Source organism: Pterocles gutturalis, unplaced genomic scaffold (genome assembly GCF_000699245.1).
Source record: "Pterocles gutturalis isolate BGI_N339 unplaced genomic scaffold, ASM69924v1 scaffold18004, whole genome shotgun sequence".
Classification (NCBI taxonomy): Eukaryota; Metazoa; Chordata; class Aves; order Pterocliformes; family Pteroclidae; genus Pterocles; species Pterocles gutturalis.
The window spans coordinates 92,657-112,933 of NW_010133770.1; the positions used below are offsets into that span (position 1 = coordinate 92,657).

General features: G+C 35.8%; 1 protein-coding gene across 1 annotated transcript in view; it reads left to right on the forward strand.

The window, feature by feature from the left end:
* SLIT2 (slit homolog 2 (Drosophila)) overlaps window positions 1-20,277 on the forward strand; it is a gene marked incomplete at its 5' end in the record, with an annotated part of 112,033 nt that overhangs the window by 44,596 nt on the left and 47,160 nt on the right. Inside the window, 7 exons of the mRNA XM_010081372.1 lie at window positions 2,523-2,673; window positions 8,380-8,454; window positions 11,298-11,441; window positions 13,895-14,038; window positions 15,165-15,331; window positions 16,145-16,277; window positions 19,213-19,281. Coding sequence (XP_010079674.1) covers window positions 2,523-2,673; window positions 8,380-8,454; window positions 11,298-11,441; window positions 13,895-14,038; window positions 15,165-15,331; window positions 16,145-16,277; window positions 19,213-19,281 — 883 coding nt within the window. The remainder of the gene's footprint in view (window positions 1-2,522; window positions 2,674-8,379; window positions 8,455-11,297; window positions 11,442-13,894; window positions 14,039-15,164; window positions 15,332-16,144; window positions 16,278-19,212; window positions 19,282-20,277) is intronic.

The following is a 20,277-nucleotide window of genomic DNA, read 5'->3' on the forward strand; positions in this document are numbered from 1 at the left end:
TGCACTTGTTCTTTCAAGTACTACAGGTATATTGTAATTCTGCAGTGTCTGAAGTACTGATTTATTGATTGGTCTTAGTCTTTGTCTTTTAAGCTGGTATGTTTAACAACTCTTCTAATGCTTTGTGATGTATCAATAAATTTGCAGCAATCATGTGAAGTTCTTCATGCCCTCATACTAACACATTGGTTTGAATATGAAGAAAAGACAAAATGAAATACAAAATAAGGCAGCAATTTGTCAGCACTGGCAGCTGTGAAAATGTGGTTTAAAGCAGCATAAAACAGAGGGGGATTCAATTTCTTAAACCTGTAGTAACCACTCAATTCCTTAATGAGTAGAACAGCTGTATTGCTGCCACAGAGTGACTTCTAGTCAACCTTGCCAGCACAACTTTTGTCTCTGAGTTAGAAGTGTTTTCTTGCCAGCAAATGTCTTCACAGCCTGTATATAATCCGGCCACACATGCAGTTTAGGTTTGTTTACATACCCTTTTAAAAATGCTGTTCCTGAAGAAAAAAGAAGAAAAAGTATTAAATTAATCAAAAAGTGCTACAGATTTGCTTCTTGAAGTACAGCTTCTGTGCTTTCTACTAGTTTATTTATGTATAAAATTCTTCTTGTTGCTGAAGACCTTATCCCTGAATATTTAGTTGTTTACTGTAAACTGCTAACAGTTATTTACTCTGGATGCAGGAGGAAAAAAAAGCTGTATTTGTAGCCTTGCTTTTTGGGTATTAAAAAGTGCTTAAAACACTTATTTGCACTTCAGTAAATACTGTTAAAATGTTAGCATTTCTTTAAAAACTTAAATATTTTTTCTATTTTTTTTAAATATGTCATTGGGAGATCTTGATCTGCAGACACTCAGAAGTCTTAGTAGAATTTCATTAGTCATTGTAAGACTAAAGGTTATACAAGTACTAAAACACTAATTTCAAAAAGTACCTTTTGTCTGCTGGCTCATAGAAATGTTCCATGTAGTTACATCGTGTGTGTTACTTGGACATTACAAACATTAGACATCATAATATCTGATGACTGTTGGGAATTTTTTTTCCCACTGCTGGGGTGTTTCTCCTATGTTTCTTTGGTTTATTAAGGTTTTAAGTGGCATAGCATGTATATATGTTCAAAGGAGCAGCTTTTAAAGAATACATTCAAAATAGTGAAGAATAATGCATGGGAAGCATTATCATCCTATATAACATCTGTAATTAACCCCAATCTTTTCTTAATTTTTTAATGCCACTTAAAATGAATTACTCTTTCTGTCTGCTGAAGACAGCACCCCTTAGCAACACCTAGTCAAAATAAAGTTGAGTAGAGAACATGAGAGCTTAGTTCATGTTTTTATCTTAATTGAGGTTACTCTGTCTTTCTTTCCTTCTTGGCTATCTTTACTTTTGCAGGAGTTCACCATTTTGGCTGTAAGTAAAGTTCAGTGTCTGAGCTAAATCACAATGTACTTCCCAGCCCTGATGCACCTTCTGCTAGTATCAGTCTTTCCACCTTTGTCCGAGAGGAACCCACAGGTCCTTTCAGCTTCTCTGTTTTCTTTGTCACCCACCCTCAGTTCCTTACTGGATGTTTTCTCCTGATATGTTTAGGATGTTTTCTTTGACTGATTGTGGGAAATGGTGGAGGAAACTTTCAATGTGGTTCATTTTTTTTTTTAACTTTTTATTTAATCTGTGACAGTAATACTGTTACTGTGGCACTGGACATTCAGTAATAAGAATGCCATGTCATGTAAGCAAGTATTAAACTTCAAATGCTTCTGTAACTTATACCTACTCCTTCCTCTTTTCCCTTGTTATTATCCTTGGCCTAATGGATGCAGTTTTGATAATGTAGCGAGATTTTCTGTTGTGCTTGATCTAACCATGTGGTTGTGAGGTATGAGTAAAACATGGTTCTGTCAAGCACCATGGAACGTCACGCAGCTTTCTACAGCATGGCAAGCTGCTGAGGCTTAAGTCAGGATCACACATTTTTTAAATTAAAGCTGAAAACAGGGCTTTCAATCTTTGGTGTCTGAGATGATGTGGAGTATCGGGACTATAAAAAAATAAAAATCACAGAGGTTAATGAAGTCCAGTCAACAATACAAATTTTTAACAAGAGAAAGAGAAAAGGTGGCATTTGGGATCTATTTAGTCTTGATACAGAGAATGAAAATAAATTCTAAAAGAATCAGTGACATTTCTGTGATTAGCTATAAACAAGGCTAGATTGACTGACAACATAATCAGCAGAAAGTACAGCTGTGAAAAGCTCAAGTTAATGTTATCCTGTTATGTGAAGTTGGTCACAGTTTCTTTTTCCAGCGTATCTTAAGCCCCTATATTTAACCCTCTCTTGAAGCCCTTGTGTCTGTTCAGTATCACAAAGTTTATCATGCATTTCCCAAGTTGCCCACCCATTATCTGCGTTGCAGACATCTTTTCAACCTTCTCACAAGAAGGAAATATTATACTTTGTTGACTCAGTATCTGTGTTTTGACTTGACTCTTCCACAGGCACTGAAGATTACAGATCCAAATTAAGTGGAGACTGCTTTGCAGATTTGGCTTGCCCTGAGAAATGTCGCTGTGAAGGGACCACAGTAGACTGCTCCAATCAGAAACTCAACAAAATTCCTGATCACATCCCTCAGTACACAGCAGAGTTGTAAGTTGAACCCATAATAAAGCATTATTTGCTTATGGAAAACCTAACATTTTCAAATACAAAAACACAGCTTTACCTTTTTGAACAGCAGAAATTAAATGTAGCCTCTGTGGTGCACTTCAAAGGACTAGATAGTAATAAAAATAATGTATGCATCATTTCAGTACCATGTAGCCTTAAAAACTAAATAATTTCAGTACCATGTAGCCTTAAAAATAAGTACATAAGGTAACTATTCTGTGTTTCCAGTTCTCCAGTACATGAGCTACCCTTCTTGGATTGTTTTTGAAAGGTAGTGGGGTTTATTTTGCTTTTTTATTTTAACTACAAGAGCAAATAGGACATGCAGTAACCAGCAGTCTGTCTTGAAAAGTGCTACCGAGGTGTTTAATAAAACAGAGGTGATTATTCTTATGCAAAGCACACATTATGTGTGTCAGGCAGGAGACCAGGAGAAGGTAAAGCAGACAAACAAGACAGCATTCGGTTAAGAAGATGAGCTAATAATACAATGAACAGACATGAGCAGAAAAGAAGTCACAGATTATTACTTGCTTAATAAGTGCCATATGGGAATGATTTGTAAGCATTACAACTGAAGTGGTCTTCAAGGAGGGATTGAAAGATAAAATTAAGACAGCTTTACGAGATTTCCCCATGTGCAAAGCATAATATGAAAGGGAATGCAGAGGTGCTTGAAGGATCAGCAGAAAGGCAGGAGATTAAAGTGTCCATCATTGGCAGAGCAAAGGTGGGAGGAAAGACCTGTTTTTCCTAGGAGATGTAAAGAACAAGGCAGAATGTTGAGGGACAAAAGGGAGAAACTTTGATTTGATGTAGAAAAGCTGGGACAGAGGTGTGGAGTACTGTAATCAAGTTGTGACCCAGAGGGGTGAAACAAGGAACAGCATGGCACATCTCTTAAAAAATAATCAGTCTGCAGCTGGCATCAAAGCAACAGTACAGCAGTGAAGGTGTGAAGTTCTGAGAGCATGGTTAAGGATTTGGAATATCTGGACAGGAAAAGGATTTTGAAGCTGAAATATTGTGTAAATAGAGATGGAGACTTTTGTCTGAGCTGGGGGGACCTGAACTTAGTGGTAATTCCAGTTGTGCCCAAAATGATGGCAAATTCACTTAAAAAACTGGCATAGTGGGAAAAGCAAAGCTCAGCTTTTGGCCATGTTCACATTGTTGATTTACTGTTCATAAAGTACTGCCAGAGAAGAAAAAACTGATACACAGTCTTGGGTAAAGGGAGGTAGATTTCAGTGGAGAAATACTTTTTTTTTTTTTCTTTCCATACAGGATTAGCTAGGGATACAATATAGAGATTGAAGAACCAGAAAGGAGAGAAAAAGATTTTAGTGTGGAGGAAGGTCCACAGAAAGTACTCATCAAATGTATATAAAGTTATGCTATAATATTTTGAGATGAAATTGCTTGAACTGAGGAATAAAAACTGATGGAATGGGTAGCAGGTTAAAGTGTAGGAGGAGATCATAAAGTAATGGATATAAAAGTCATAGTTACTGAACCAAGAGACAAGAAACAGAGTTGTTGAAGTGACAATCAGGCATTGTCTTGATTCTTAGGATTGATCTTTAATTCTCTCTGATCTGAAGAAATAATAATCTTAATTTCATGTTTTGATTGTTGATTTTCATATTTGTTTATATATGGAAGATAAACTGACAAATGTTTTCTTTCTATAATTATGATTCATATATATTAAATTCAGAAGGAACAATTGAATCATCAGGCATCGTCTGCTGTGTATCCTAAACTCCCAAATTTCAGTCAACAAAAAAATGTCTTTGACTAAAACATAATTCATGTTTGGTTACAGCTCTTTAGAAAACATCCCATCTTGTTTGAAGATATTAGTGGATTAAAAATCCACCATTTCCCTGAGAGTGTTACAGAAGTTAATCATCTCCCTTCGCTTCTGTTAAAATCTTCTAAAATGGGTTCTTTTATTTCCATATGGAGTCTACGTCTCTTCAGTTTTTGTTATTGCTGCTTTTATATTTTCTGCTGTTAAAGAGCCCTTTTCTCTCCAGCACTTTATCCTGTAAGATGGTCTTAAACTGTAACAAAGTCACTATTCAGCCACCTTCTTGATAAACTGTATAGATTGTTCTTCAAGTCTTTTTAATGTAATAACAATGTCAACAGCCTTGAAAGTATTCCAGAGGGGATAGAGGAATCACTCGTGCATTTTTTTCTTCCTCTAGAAATCCAATTGCTCTAGCTAAATACATTCTTCTGGTATTTGCCTCACTGATGCAAAAGTTACAGCTCTTTTCCTGCTGTTATTCCTGGTCTTTTTGCACTGCCTTTGTTGCTCATCTTGGATTTCCCAGTCTAGTTTTAGGGCCACTCTGTGATTTCCAGTTCACAACGCTTACTGGCATATACAAGAGCACCTAGTTAGCCTTTCTTTTATTTTATCCATCGAATTTGAGATAAAGATACTTGTTAGAGTCAAATGACATTGATGTTTTTATAACAGTGATGAGGAAGGCTAGATTATTCTCTGCAGAGTGTTGTTTGGAGCTGAGACAGCTTGGAAATGAAGATCACAAGTGAGGAAAAGAGTATTGATTATGTAGACTGCAACAGTTATAATGTCACATCAAAAAAACTATTTCTTCAGAGTAGTTGTTTAAAAAATCTGAAAATAATAATACAGTTCAAGGTAGATGCTTAACTGTAAAAGGTGAAAAAATTTGTAAGTGAGACAAGTGCTGTTCTAACTGTTTCTATTTTGTCGGTTGCTCACAGTCTTCCAGAAAACCAGTGAAAGGTCTATTTAATCTGACACGGAAGTATTTGAGATAAAGTAAAAGCCTGTAAATGCATCACAGAAACAAAATATTTTTAAGATATTCTAACATGTAGGAAAATTCAGGAAGCATTTTATAGACCACTCAAACCAGAGTCCCCAGGAGAAATGCTAAATAAAATTTCAGTCTTATATGTTCTTTGTAATTATTGTACAATATCTGATATAATACCAGATCCTAACAAGACAGCTTTCGAAAGCATGAATATAACTGCAGTACGTAGCCTTCCAGGAAGGTTCATCTAGTGTACCAAAACATACAAATATCTTACCCATTATGTTAATTAAACAGGAAAAAGTGTCAGATAAAATAGAGAAACAGAGTACTTCCACATCGTTATCAAATGCTTCTTTTTTTACTTTTTTTATTTTCAGAATGGCATTTCAGTACTTGAGTACTTGAGTAAACTAGATACAAGTATTTTTAAGATCCTTTTCATGCTCCAGTGATAGACAGATAACAATTACCATTATTACCTTTACGAGTCAAGAGCACTGGGCTCAGAAGATAGTGATATTAAGATCCAGAAGGAGGATACCACAACTTCTGTTAATTTTTCAATAATCTGTAATAGTTTTAATTCCTCTGTGTGTGGTATCACTTACCATGATAATAGAATGAAAACTTCTTGCACAAGTACTTAACAATTCAAATCTAAAGCCAGCAATCTCCCAACTATAGAAATGCCATGTGGTCCATGTGATCATTCCTCTGACCACAAACCCATAATTTGTAACTCTTGATGTCCCTTCATTTGTAGATCTACCCTCCGTGACAATGCATGAATTGCGATATCACCATACACACAAACTTAGAGAGAATATATGATTTGTGATACAGTTTTAACCAAACACAATACAGTGATTCAACCTCTGCTTCTTTTCCATCATAGAGAAGTAGAGAGGAACTTCTCAAATACTTAAAACCTTCAAAACACATGGAAAATTCTTCCAGTGGTACTGCAATATTGATCATAGACTAAGACCAGTTTAAACAAAATAAAAATTCAAATTCTACATTATTACGTTAGGTAAGAGTAATTAGCACTACAAATACAAGACTGAGGAATAACCAGCAAGTAGTTCAAGACAAATAGCTATGATGGTATTACCATACATACTGAAGATGAAGGAGTACCATCAAGCACTGCTACAAATTACATTTTAGAATGTATGTACAGTGGTGTACTATGTAAGTTATATGAAATAATTGTTTTACTGTACATAACAGTAGTACAATATCAGCTGGAATACTGTGTCAAGGACTTCACTTTTCAAGGTGGATGTGGATCACTTGGTAAAAAATTCAAGGAGAAAAAGAATCATCTAGAAAAGAAGACTTCCAAAGAAAAATTGAAAAGATTGAATGCATTTGTGCAAAGGAAACTTGAGCGACAAAGTAAATTATTTTTAATATGTAAAAGGTTGTCGGGAAGAAGAAAGGATCAAATTGTTTGACAAGTCATTCTACTAAATGATATAGCACTTGAAAAGTATTTGAAAATATCAGCATTTATAGAAAGCTTGGTACTTCCATTTTTGATGGACAGGGAGAAAAAGGCTGTTTACAATGATGATGTAACTTTGTTAATCGACATTGTAAAAAAATCACATTAAGTCATCCAGATGATTTTCAGAGGTGGTAGCATGTTTTGAAATTCATGTTACGTGTACTTCAGTGTGGTATGCAAATGCTCTGTGTAGATCCAAAAAACTGCTCCTATCCTCTCTCAGTTTGATTCCGTGATGAAACTTTTGTACAGCCATACCTTCAGATTTACAACCTTAATTTCCCTTCTGGCTATCATTGAGAATGAGCAGGAAGGAAGGATGAATGAGCAGCTTTCTTTTATTTTCTAGGGTTGTTTTTGTTCAATCTTGTATTTCAATAAGGCAATTCTAAAAAGCATTCTGGGTTTAGATTTATGCTGAATTTCATTTCATGGTGATCGTGTCAGTCATCTCTAAATAAAAGCCGGACAGACTCCCTTCCTTAATAAAATGACTCCATTAAAACATATAAAGAATTTAAGACTTCTAATTTTTTTTTTTTTTTTCAAGAGAGGAAAATAGGGAATACTGTGTCAGTGCAGATATTTTTTTAAATATAGATGGTCCACTAACCTAGCAGCTATTAATGGTATACTGTGCTGAAACAGCCTTGATACCTGGACAAGAAAGATCAATATCCAGATAGTATTTGTTGTTCATTGTATAACTTCTTGTAGTGTTACAAAGCAGCACTTAATGCTTCCGTATGGGATATACATATGTTAGGTGTAGTGGTCTGAAGATAAACCGTGGTCAGATGAGTGTTTCTAAATTCTTGGGAAGACCTACACAATGTGTTTCAATCTCTATTCAAAAGAAGAATTGGCCATAAAGTAATTATTTCATTCTTGTAAATAGTGTTCTGTGAGCACCTCCAGATGTCTGGCAGACCCTACTTGATATCCTTGAAAGAACAGTAAACTGATCTTCAGTGGTTTACATGTGCTCCTTAAAGATTTTTATTTATAAGTTGCCATGGAATCCTACCTTAGTTACATTTTTGTTTTTCTTCCCTTAAAAGAAAAATTAAAAACATCTTCTTCTATTTCTCAGCAGTTTTAGTTTTATGCTATTTTGTGATCTGGTTTTGATTCTGTATGTCTTTTGTATGTCTAAGTTTAACTAATGAGAATGCTCGTACACAGGAATTATCAGAATTGGAAATGTCAGTATATACAGAATTGTTCTTCAGCTACCAGTTAAATACCAGCTATTCAGTTAAACCAGTCTGAAAAACTTACTTAGTGTGGAACATTCTGTACCAATGCCTGAATATTCTTTTCTGAAATTGATGTCATTTCTTGTAGGCGACTAAATAACAACGAATTTTCAGTCCTGGAAGCTACTGGAATCTTTAAGAAACTTCCTCAGCTGCGTAAAATGTAAGTGCAGCTTCAGTGACCTTGTCTATTCAGACAGCGTGTTAGGTCATTGCTGTGTTTCTCCACCTTTCTTAGTTCCTAGTTATAAAAGATTCATTTTAATCAAAAATCAAAAATGTTTTTAAATGAATCACTGAAGCAGACTAGAGTTGGCAGCTCTTCTCTATGGGACTATGTACTACCAGTAACAACTTCTCATGGTGTATAGCTCTGACACCTTCACTGCAGGGTCCAGCCACCTGGTCTGTTATGCAGCCACAGCAGGGAACTCACAGTATAAGCTGCGCAAAAAAGGTTCTAGTAATCTTTTGTAACTTCCTGTACTACTCCCTAACCAGGCAATTTTGCCTCTTTCAGCACATTCAAGACATGCCTTTGATTCTGTGCTTCATTAAACTGTCATTAGATGAGGGGAATATCAAAATTAAATGACTGAGAAAGAAATGGTTTGATAGCTCATCCATGTCAGTCCATGTTCACAGTTCATATTCTAAGAGGAGTTTATAATCTTACCAGTTGCAGCTGTTATTAAAAATAAATCTATGAAAAGCTTTTCTTTCACTTATGTAAAAGACATATTTGAGGGTAGATCATTTAGTTAGACTTAGTGACTCTGTGCTCAATCTTTTCAGGATTAAATCCAAACATAACTAGTAAGTGAAGAAAAATGCAAGTAAAAATAGATCAGATTAATGAAAATGATGCACTGCTTTCTGAATGTAGTCACCAAGTTACTACCATTTGTAAAAGTTCAGTCTACATTATTAGTGACCAGAATCTCAAGGGGAGCAATATTATTACTTAAGCTTGATTATTACTTAAGCTATTGTTAGCCTTATCCAGACCCTTGCTGGCAGCTGTCATGACCATAGTTAAGTACTTATTACTGATTTTAGTTAGTAGACCAAAGATAAAAAAACCAAACATACAACTTTGCTTTTGACCTATCAACTCAAGTACACCTTGCCACTGTCAGTAATTACATATTTTCAGGCTATACAGGTAACTTAGTAAACATTTCATGTCATCTAAAGCTAGTTTGCCGCTTTTTAGTTGAGGAGGTGTTCAAAACAAAAGAAAGAAAAGGAAGAATATTAATCTTAATATTATCTGTCTACTGGAACTCCCAAGAGCTTTGAAATCTGGATAATTGAGGAGGAACAAAATTGAGAAAATGTTAATGAAAAGTTAACGTTTTTAATAATACTGCTCCCTAACATCCTAATATAGTTATCAGTTGTTACAATATTCTCCAATTTAGAGAGTAATACAGTGACTGGTTAAGCATGACTGGAAAGCGCTGAGGTAGTAATGTTACAGAGACACCAATACGAGTGAATTCTGTGTTTTTGTGGAGTTCGTATTTCTTCTGGAGGTTCAAATAGGTGCAAAGGTCTTTCTGCACAGATGACATTGAAAAATTGGGGCCTATATGTTTAATTGATTTGATGGTTCATCAGTAATAAAGCATGTGTATGCACTGCATCATTGATTAGTTATGCAACATTAATCTGTAAAATATCCCTGTGAAGTGAGTGAAGTAGTATCCATGTTACACCAGGAACAAATAAGATATTAGGAAACTAAGGGCTTGACGTGAATAAGCCAGCTGAGATGAGAAATAATGAGTTTCTTGCTTCCAGTCTTGTGCAGCACCTTACAGGAGACTGAACAACTCAACTGTGAAACTAAATGAAAGCGATGATTGTATCCTTCATCACAGGCAAGGCAAGGTGTATGTTAAATTCCAGCTAGGCTAGTAATGAGTAGTCAGCACTCTAGATTAAGCCACACCTTTTTTTTCTTTTTTTTTTTTTTATGTCTTAGATAATGGCCACTGTTCATTCTGGCAAAATCAAAGTGTATGAATTTTTGTTCTGACAAATAGTATCTTTCTTGATTTGGGCAATTGAAGTGGTGATCTAGAAGTTTGATTTTATATAATGTTTGATTTTCTTCCCAACATCGTTAATTCTATTAAGTTTTTAGCTTCACTTAATGTTACATTGTCTCAGAGCATTTCTAAGAGCTTTTTAAAAGTCACTAGTGTATTATAACACTGTTTAGCATGTAGATATATACTTCTCTAATATGTATAAATAGTTATATGAAACAAACAAAACAAAAGGAAGCAAGAATAACATAAAAAATCTTTAAGAAAACATGTTATTGAGTATGTATGCTTTTGTATGTATAGTACACATACTACACATTTGGGATGTAATTTCCATATTTCAGCTAAAAACTATGTAAACACTAAATATTTTGTCAGTATTTTACGTAATTTTCCCACATTTTGATCTGCTTTGCATGCAGATTGCAGATAAATGAACTGTCTTGCTTATAAACCCTCCTTTTTAACTAGTGTCATTAAAGATTAACATTTCCTTTACTGTTTACATTAACACATTTCATTTACATATGTTGCTGTTCATACTGTTTTCTTATATTTGTGTCTACCAAGATGAAATAAAGCAGAGGGGTTAGTTGTGCTGGTATTTGTACAGTATCGTTGCTAACTCATCTAATAATGCTACGAGGACTGGAGCTATGAAAAAAATATTAAGTCCCTGAAAAGACTCAAAATTATGAAAAGATGTGTGGCAGCAGCATGGACTGGGTAATTGCCATTATTTAAATAATCTTACAAAGACTGCTTTACTTCTTTAGTTAGCAGGGCATTGATATTTGCTTTTATTGGTTTGAAGTTGAACAATGCATTTGTTGCTTTTACACAGTAATTCAGTATCTTGAAATTCATGCAGTTGTTAGCATTTAACAGTTAATTTAGGGTATTTAAAAAATAAAACATGTTTTTCTCTGTTTCTGTTAATGTGTAATAGAAACCTGAGCAATAACAAGATTACCGATATCGAAGAAGGAGCATTTGATGGAGCCTCTGGTGTGAATGAACTATTGCTCACTAGCAACCGCTTGGAAAGTGTTCAACACAAAATGTTTAAAGGACTAGAAAGTCTCAAGACATTGTAAGTGTGATTATTTGGGTGTTTTTATTCTTTCTTTCTGACAGGTGTCTTTTTAAAGTAATATTCTATCTGTCCTAAAAACTTTGATTTTGGATGATTAGCTATAGATTATTCAAGCATATCTCAGATTTTATTCCCATTTTACAGAAAGTTATCATACATTATATTAATTCATTACTTATTAATTATGGACATAATCTATCTGAACTTCGTTGTGGTTACTTGACTACATAAATTATGAGTCCTCTAAAATGATGAAGCAGTTGAGAATGGGTAAACATCCAACTGCAGAAACAGAAATGGGAATAATCATGTGCTTCAAAGTAACAGAATTTTGCAGAGGAATTACACGTTTTACATAATGGAGTCTGATTCAGTTCATCTCAACCATTAGTAGGATTTTTCCTGGAGGAAAAAATTACTCTGGTGAATATTGAAATGTGGGAAACAATTCTCTCCTAAGTAATTTTAATGGCATTTCAACAGTGAAGGGAGGAGTAAAAGCACTATAGCTTGAACTCATTTCATTCTTTCCATGTAGGCAATTTAGCTCTTTCCACTCAAAAAAAAATATGTTTATTCAATCCACAGCTTCATGGTCTTCTTCAGAGAGACTGTCCTTCTGATCAGCAGAGCAGAGCTAAGATTAAATGGTCTTTGGAGCTTCAGCTGTCCATAGACATTAGCTGTTTTAAATAAATCAGGGCTATAATTTCTAACTTTGCATTTAAAGCTTCTAAAATTGTTAGAAGCAGCTCTTCTTAGACAAGAGCTTGGGAAAAAATATTACTTTATTGATGGACAGCTAGGAAAACAGCAAACTTCAAAGCTTGCATGTTTTACAGAAATGTGAGGGATTTTACTACAGGTGTTTCTTGATTAGTATTCTGAAATTTTGACTAGAGCTAAGGAGTCAGGGTAGCTTGATTTCATTTAATTGAAATGCTTGAGAATGTAGTAGAAGTGGTTTCTAGAATTTATCCCAAGAAAATTCAGGTCAAAGGGGCATCAAGAGGAGGTCAGCTGGTACAAAATTCTGCTCCATGCACACAGCAGCACTGGAGTCGTTGGGCCTGGAAACATGAAGATGAGGCTGCTCTGTATTTCTGACTTGGGGAATTTCAATCAATTTATTTTCTTTTCAAATCAACTATAATTACTGATTCTGGTATTAAAAGAAAAAAAAAATCACAAATGCTTAGGGGAAGCACCTCTCGCCTCTGTGAAACCTACCCACCCACCTTTCTGTTTTCCAGTCCCCTCCACGCATGCTGCGCTCATTCCCTTCAGTGAGGTGACAGGTGGCACTGGGATCACTGCGCTGGGGTTCTGCCACCGGCAGTGGTCCCTTTCCCATGCTTGGGCCAGCACTTCAGCTATAGCCCCTGCTCAGGCTAAGCTAATAAAGAGAATCATAGAATCATAGAATGGTTTGGGTTGGAAAGGACCTTAAAGATCATCAAGTTCCCCCCCCCTGCCACAGGAAGGGACACCCTCCACTAGCCCAGGTTGCTCAAAGCCTCGTCCAGCCTGGCCTTGAACACCTCCAGGGATGGGGCATCCACAGCTTCTCCGGGCAACCTGTTCCAGTGCCTCACCACCCTCACACTAATAAATTTATTTCTAATATCTAATCTAAATGTACCCTCTATCAGGTTATAACCCTTACCCCTTGTCCTGTCACTACACTCCCTGATAAATAGTTTCCCCATCCCTCCTGTAGGTCCCCTTTAGGTACTGGTAGGCTGCTGTTAGGTCTCCTTGGAGCTGTCTTTTCTCCACACTGAGCAATCCCAACTCTCTCAGCCTGTCCTCATATGGGAGGTGCTCCAGCCCTCTGACCATCTTCATGGTCCTCCTCTGGACTTGCTCCAACAGGTCCGTGTCTTTCTTATGTTGGGGGCCCCAGAGCTGGATGCAGTGCTCCAGGTGAGGTCTCATGAGAGCAAAATAGAGGGGGAAAATCACCTCCTTCAACCTGCTGGCCACATTCCTTTTGATGCACCCCAGCATCTGCTTGGCTTTCTGGGCTGCAAGAGCACATTGCCAGCTCAGCTTGAGCTTTGCTTTCCATCCAGCAACACCCCCAAGTCCTTCTCCTCAGGGCTCCTCTCAAGCCATTCTCCACCCAGCCTGTATTTGTGCTTGGGGTTGCCTTGACCCATGTGCAGGACCTTGCACTTAACCTTGTTGAATTTCATGAGGTTTGCACGGGCCCACCTCTCAAGCCTGTTGAGGTCCCTCTGGATGGCATCCCTTCCCTCCAGCGTGTCCACCACACCACACAGCTTGGTGTCATCAGCAAACTTGCTGAGGGTGCACTCAGTCCAGCTGTCCATGTCACCAACAAAGATGTAAACCAACACTGGTCCCAGTACCGACCCCTGCGGAACACCACTTGTCACCGGTCTCCACTTGGACATTGACCACAATGCTGATCCTTCCTTTCTCAGGATGCTGAGGAGCAACCGTGTGAGCTGTGTGGGAAACGACAGCTTCACGGGCCTGAGCTCTGTCCGCCTGCTCTCGCTGTATGACAACCAAATCACCACCGTGGCACCCGGCTCTTTCGATACCCTGCATTCACTCTCAACGTTGTAAGCCACATTTGTGTTTACCTTACCGAAGTTTAAACCTCTAATGTTTCAGGGACATTTCTGTTAATGGTTTACTATATAAATGAGGTAACATTAAGGGGAAAGAAAGTTCATAGAGGGATTTTTGAGAAAGTTTATTTTCTGGACCATCTTGGATGCATGAAGAGTATGTTTTCATGGTGCCCTTTGATGCAACATTAGACTGGTTTCCAGAAGTGCCTGAGAAGGCAGGAAAAAATGTCCTGCCTGCTCCCCTCGCAGAAGGCCACTGATCTGAGCCAGGGTAGAAAATCACATTTTGGGTGGGCATCTCACCTTCACAGCTGGTCGAGTCACCGTGTTGTCTGTCTTTCTGCACTGTACTGTCCAATTATTGTCTTAAATTTTCTCGGCCTATTCAGATCTTAATTCATACATGTTTTATAATGAAGCTTCCATCTCATTTTCTATAAAAAGAAGCATCCTTTTTTTTATTTAAATGTGATGTAATTTAAGGGAAGGGAAACAGTGAGCAAAGCTGCCACTCAGTTTACTGAAGAAATGGTTTTTGCAGGTATTAAGGAAAGTATTTATTCCTCTTTTTACATAAAAGTGACACTTTTCACCAAGTGACTATTTGTGCATATTAAGGATGGCATGTTTATAAATAATGGAATTGTCGATAGGTTTGTGCTGAAGTAAGGAGATGCCAAAAGTACTGAGACTTCTAGAAGTAAATTCATTTTTATAACTGGCATGTAATCAACTTAGCTGTCACTTCAGATAGGAAACTTATTCTCTGGAGCAAATAAAAGATGGAAATCTTGAGATGACAAATTAATGGAATAGCTGTTGTCAGGTTAAAGCTAATAATGTAAAGTAATCACCCTTCATTTCTATATGGAATTATTGCATTATCAGTACAGAGTAGCTTGACAACAAGTCAGGTCTTTGACAGTTTTAAATTATTTCTAAATGAGTTATATCAAGATTCACCATGCAGAGCCTCAATTACAGCTTTTTCCTATGGTTTGTACATAGTACTGTTTGAAGAATGGTATTTAAGCTTAGCTTTTTGAAAATAGAAATAGACTACTTAGGAAGAAAAAATTGTCTCAGACAAAGTAAACTTTTGTGTGGTTCTCAGAAACCTCTTGGCCAATCCCTTCAACTGCAACTGCCATCTCGCGTGGCTTGGAGACTGGCTAAGGAAGAAACGTATTGTGACAGGGAACCCCCGCTGCCAAAAACCCTACTTCCTCAAAGAGATTCCCATCCAGGATGTGGCCATTCAGGACTTTACATGTGATGATGGTAAGAAAACTAATATTTGAACTTTTTATAATTTCACCTTTTGTAAGTATAGCTCCATGATTCCCAAGATCCCAAAGTGTTATGCTTTAATAACTTCATCTGTGCTTTATACTCCGTTTCTACATCAGTTTAAAAATCTTTCACCCATTTTGGGTGATCAGCAAGCACACAGCTATTGTATATAAGTTTTCAAAAGTTTTTCTTCCCTCTGTTCAGTACTGTAAATCATAAAAATTAAATAATCAAATGTTGTTCAGGTGAGCATAATTTCAAATGCAGATGCTTGAATCAAGCACTCTTTCAGGTTACTTGATCGAATAACATGCTGTTTTTTCTTAGCTTGTGACTTACTGAACATCAGAATTCTTCTCAACATTTAAAAAAAAAGACACTGCTATCTTGCATCTCTCACACATGCTTCCATATATTGCATTATTAGTTTTTCAGTTTTCAAGGCTGTAACTTTTCTCTAAAGAGACTCTGTTTATTTTTAATAGTTTTTTAATTTTGAAAATCAACATATATTTTGCTTTATCATCTTTCATTTTAGATTTTGTTCTTTCTTTAATGACCTTTTTTTCCCATATAGTAGCATTTTTACCTAGTAAAACAGCATTGTACTAAATAAAGTGTCACTTGAGATGTAAATTCTTGGAGCGATGGTTTACAGAGATGACTTAAAGTTTTCCCTACCCAGAGTTATCGTAATGTAGAAATATCATGTTTGCTTATAGAAATTCCAGGTGGGATATTATTGCTAATACTGAAGTGACATTTGTATAGTAAGCCTTAGCATCTGTTTTTATTAACCAGGAAATGATGACAATAGCTGCTCTCCACTGTCCCGCTGTCCTGCAGAATGTACTTGCCTAGACACAGTAGTTCGCTGCAGCAACAAAGGCCTAAAAACTTTGCCTAAAGGCATCCCAAAAGATGTAACTGAGCTGTAAGTGGCACACTTTTTTCCCTTTTATAAAAATCAATTCCAGATTTATGTTGCCAGGTTCAAAAATGAGGGGAGAAAAAATTAAGTGTTTCAATAGATCAGTTTAAATTTATTGATATACAGCTTTATAGATATAAAGATATATAGACTTGCACAATATCTTGAGAAATCTGTGATTGAGTTAGCAATGCTCTGTAAGTCCCAAAATAGTCTAAGAACTATCTGTCACTGAAAAGCTTTAAAAATATATATATATAAAATCATAATCACTCTCAGAATTTATAAGCCCAACGCTGAACCATCATATAACTGATGGTGGATATCTTACTACAGTGGGTTAAATTATGGTCAACAGTGAATGTGATTAATCTATGGTCACTGTTTAAGAAGGAATGAAGTTCAATTACATGGAAAATCCAAAATAAAACAATCTATTAATGTGTTTGCATATTTTCATAGTAGACATGGTTTTGTGATATTTCAGAAAGACGGGTTTAATAGAAAGTCTTAACTTTTGATATAGGCAGTCTTATACAATCTGGGATATTTTATTATTCTCTTCATACATTTTTATATGAGATAAATTATAAAGATTGCATCTTATGAAAAATATAATATGAATATGCAGATGACAGTGACTGATTTAAAAAAGAGCTTCCTGCCTCACATATTGTTTGAGGGTAATAACTGAATAAGCTGCTCATAAGACTAGATGAGTCAATTTTTATAAATCTAAAAATTGGGCTGATCAGCTGGTTTGCATCTTGATCAGATAGGTCACAGGATTGAAAGAAATAGAAATTACTGACAAGAAAAAAGTTGGGTTTGTGTTACATATGGCAAATATTTATTATTAAATTACTAATGCTTCATAGTGACTGCTTAATATAGGGCTTTTTCAGAAGATATCATAACTGTATATCTTAAGTCACTAAAACAGTTGTATTTTTTGACTATTTCATATTATATAGAAGATTCTGAAATGTCTGACACTAGTTTGGTGCTTAAGAGCATCCAAAAGACTTTAGTCATTAAAGAAGAGAAATTATTAAGAACTCAAATTAGCACACATATATGAAACTATAACTCACTTCACTGAGTTTTGGTGTTGGGTTTTTTTCTTGAATAGAAGATGACTTAATTAAGTATAATCTGGCCTAATAAATGCAATTTGACAATGTAAGAACTTCAATGAAATGTAAAACTAAGCAGCTAAAGAGAGATACTTTTGGAAGTGCAAGTGGAACCCTGACTGTGACTGAAAACTCATTTGTGTACAATTTTGTATGCTTTAATTAGCATCTAGGCATGCGATTTAGCATATTTTTCAAAAGGATAATGGGGTTGTTCCTGTTAGCAGTTGCATACTGATTGATTCTTCTTGTTCGTTAGCATGCATAACCCTTCTAAGATCTGCTCTTCATGTGTTTTATAAAATATCTTAATAATTGCTTCACTTGAACAAAGAGGAATTTTTATCAGCCAAGCAAATACTTGTAGTACTTAATTTCTAAGGAAGCTAAAGCAATATATCCTAATCTATCTGTCAATAAAAAAAAATTCTCAGAATACTTCTTCAAAATTTTTAAATGTTGTTGGTTTCTTTTTCAATAATTAAGTATATTAAGTATATGAGCCCATGCTCCATTCATCACCTTTGTGTAGTACACTAGCATAAGCATAAAACTTATTGAGACAAATATTTTGGATTTGGCAAGCAGCCCTAAGGAAGGCATGGTCCAAGGGAAAGGGCAGGGGGTAAAGGAAGTAAAAGCTTTTTTATTAGATGTAGATATTTATTTCATTAACTGTGTTTCAGCCTATCCATTTAGTCAAAACAAAAGCTGCCAAAGATGCAGCAGCATACTTAAAAACACTAGGCTCAAAATTAATCTAAGAATGTCTTTATCAAGGCTGCTCTTAACTCAAGTGTGTCCCAAGCATTTGGATGGCTAAAATATCTTCTTTGTATGGGGATAATGAGGGTGTAGTTTTTACTTGGGTTCCAGGAGACACAAGTAATACCACCATAATGCCACCATACAGGAAGTCATTTGCCCCAGTTGAGAAACTTTAATCTTCCTGCCACTGTCTGCTCCATTTCAGGTAAATTCAGCACTTCTTACCACCTCTAAACAACTTCCCTGGTTACATGAAGAGCCCCTCCACTTGTACTTTGTAATGACTGCCTGAACACTAGAAGCTTTTTAGACCAGGCTTCTTACATTCCTTTGCCTGTGACTGAGGTGCTGATACAGCTTGATGGCTCTGCACCTCTTAAGGATGAACGAGTCTGTTACTGAGAATTATGACCATGGAAGAAGAGCAACAAATATAATACAGGAGCTGTAAACCTACAAAGAGGGGAAAAAAAATTCTAGCTTTACTAGTGAAGGGTAGTTGATTACTGTCTTTAGTCCCTAACATACTCTGTAGGAACAAGCTTGTAGTATGTCATCCCTGATAAATCATGAGATATACAGGGAGAAATTAGGGAAGGTGACCTGAACTACAAGCATGACAAATGAATTTGCTGTTAAGAGATGGGACCAGCTCTTGCTGTTTTGACTGTAAAGGACTTCCTCTGCAATGCCAGGCTCTGTTTCTGTTTATGATAGCTCAAAATCCACACTTAATATGACTTGCTGAAGTAAGATTTACTTTTTGTCTGTGTGTGTGAAATGGAGGTGATAAAGACCTCATTTTGCAAAGTCTTTATGAAATAATACAAGTTACTACTGTTACTTCATAATCACAATATCTGAAACAACAGCATTTGGTATAACCCAAAACTTATAAGCAAGGTTTCTTATAAAATGGAAATTCTATGTATTCATTTGTTATTAACTTTACTGTTGGATTCTAAAATTAGCAGATGAAGATGCTACTGTTTTAATGAAAATAAAATGCTCTGTGTTTTATTTTTCTGTTTTAGTTATTTGGATGGAAATCAGTTTACCTTTGTTCCAAAAGAGCTTTCCAACTACAAGCATTTAACTCTCATGTAAGTAGTTTTAGAGCAACATTCTCTTCTGGAATATAAAAAAACCAAAAAAACCAAAAAACCCAAAAAACTCTACTTCATTATACCTGGGTTTAGTAATAAGAAAAAAAAAAAAAAAGTATCATATCTTTTAGCAAATATAGTACCAAACCACATTTTATAATGGAGGATATTTTATTCTGCTTATCACATCCTGCATATAATACACTCAGTGACGTTTTATGAACAGGGGTATTTCATTCCAGTGATTACGTCACAAAATAAATAAGCAAAAATTATAGTTAACCTGAAAAGAGATGTAAGACCTTAAAAGATGTGTTAGGGTAGTACAGCATTTTGGTACACAGGTCTGTAAATGCACTAGAATTATTTACTTTACAAAAGAAACATTCTGTGATATGGTTCACTCCATGGTATACTGCACATAGGAGCAGCACATACAACTGTTTTAATACTTGAATGTAACTCCTTCTGTTTCTCCCACAATATATGGTTTAATGACTCAAGAAGAGAGCTTGTCTAGAACGCCTTACTCCCAGCTCTATTGCTGACTCACTCTGTGATTTGAGGTGAATCACTAGCTGCTCTAAAATTTATTACCTCTACTTCATGAATGATTTGAATATGATTTCTGTACCTTGTAAGTGTACAATGAGAGAATCAGGAAGACTGTTGATGTAAATGGCTGTAATTCCATGGCCATTGTTAGGACTATAAAAATTTATACCAGCTGAGGTTGAACTGTGTAACATTCTGAAAGCAGTTTGTGGTTTCATTATAATCAGAATAAAAAGCAGAGGGGAGTAACAAAATCCCTTAAATTTATTTTTGACAGGGTTTAGAGCTTTGCTGCAAAAAATGAAAGTGGTTTGGCACTCAGAAACAAGAACTTGATTTCCTTTATTTCCCTCATGCTAGACAAAAGTAGTTATGGTCATTTAGAAAAAACAAGTTTCCACTACTTTTTTGTATTTTACAAATAACATCAGGAAAAAA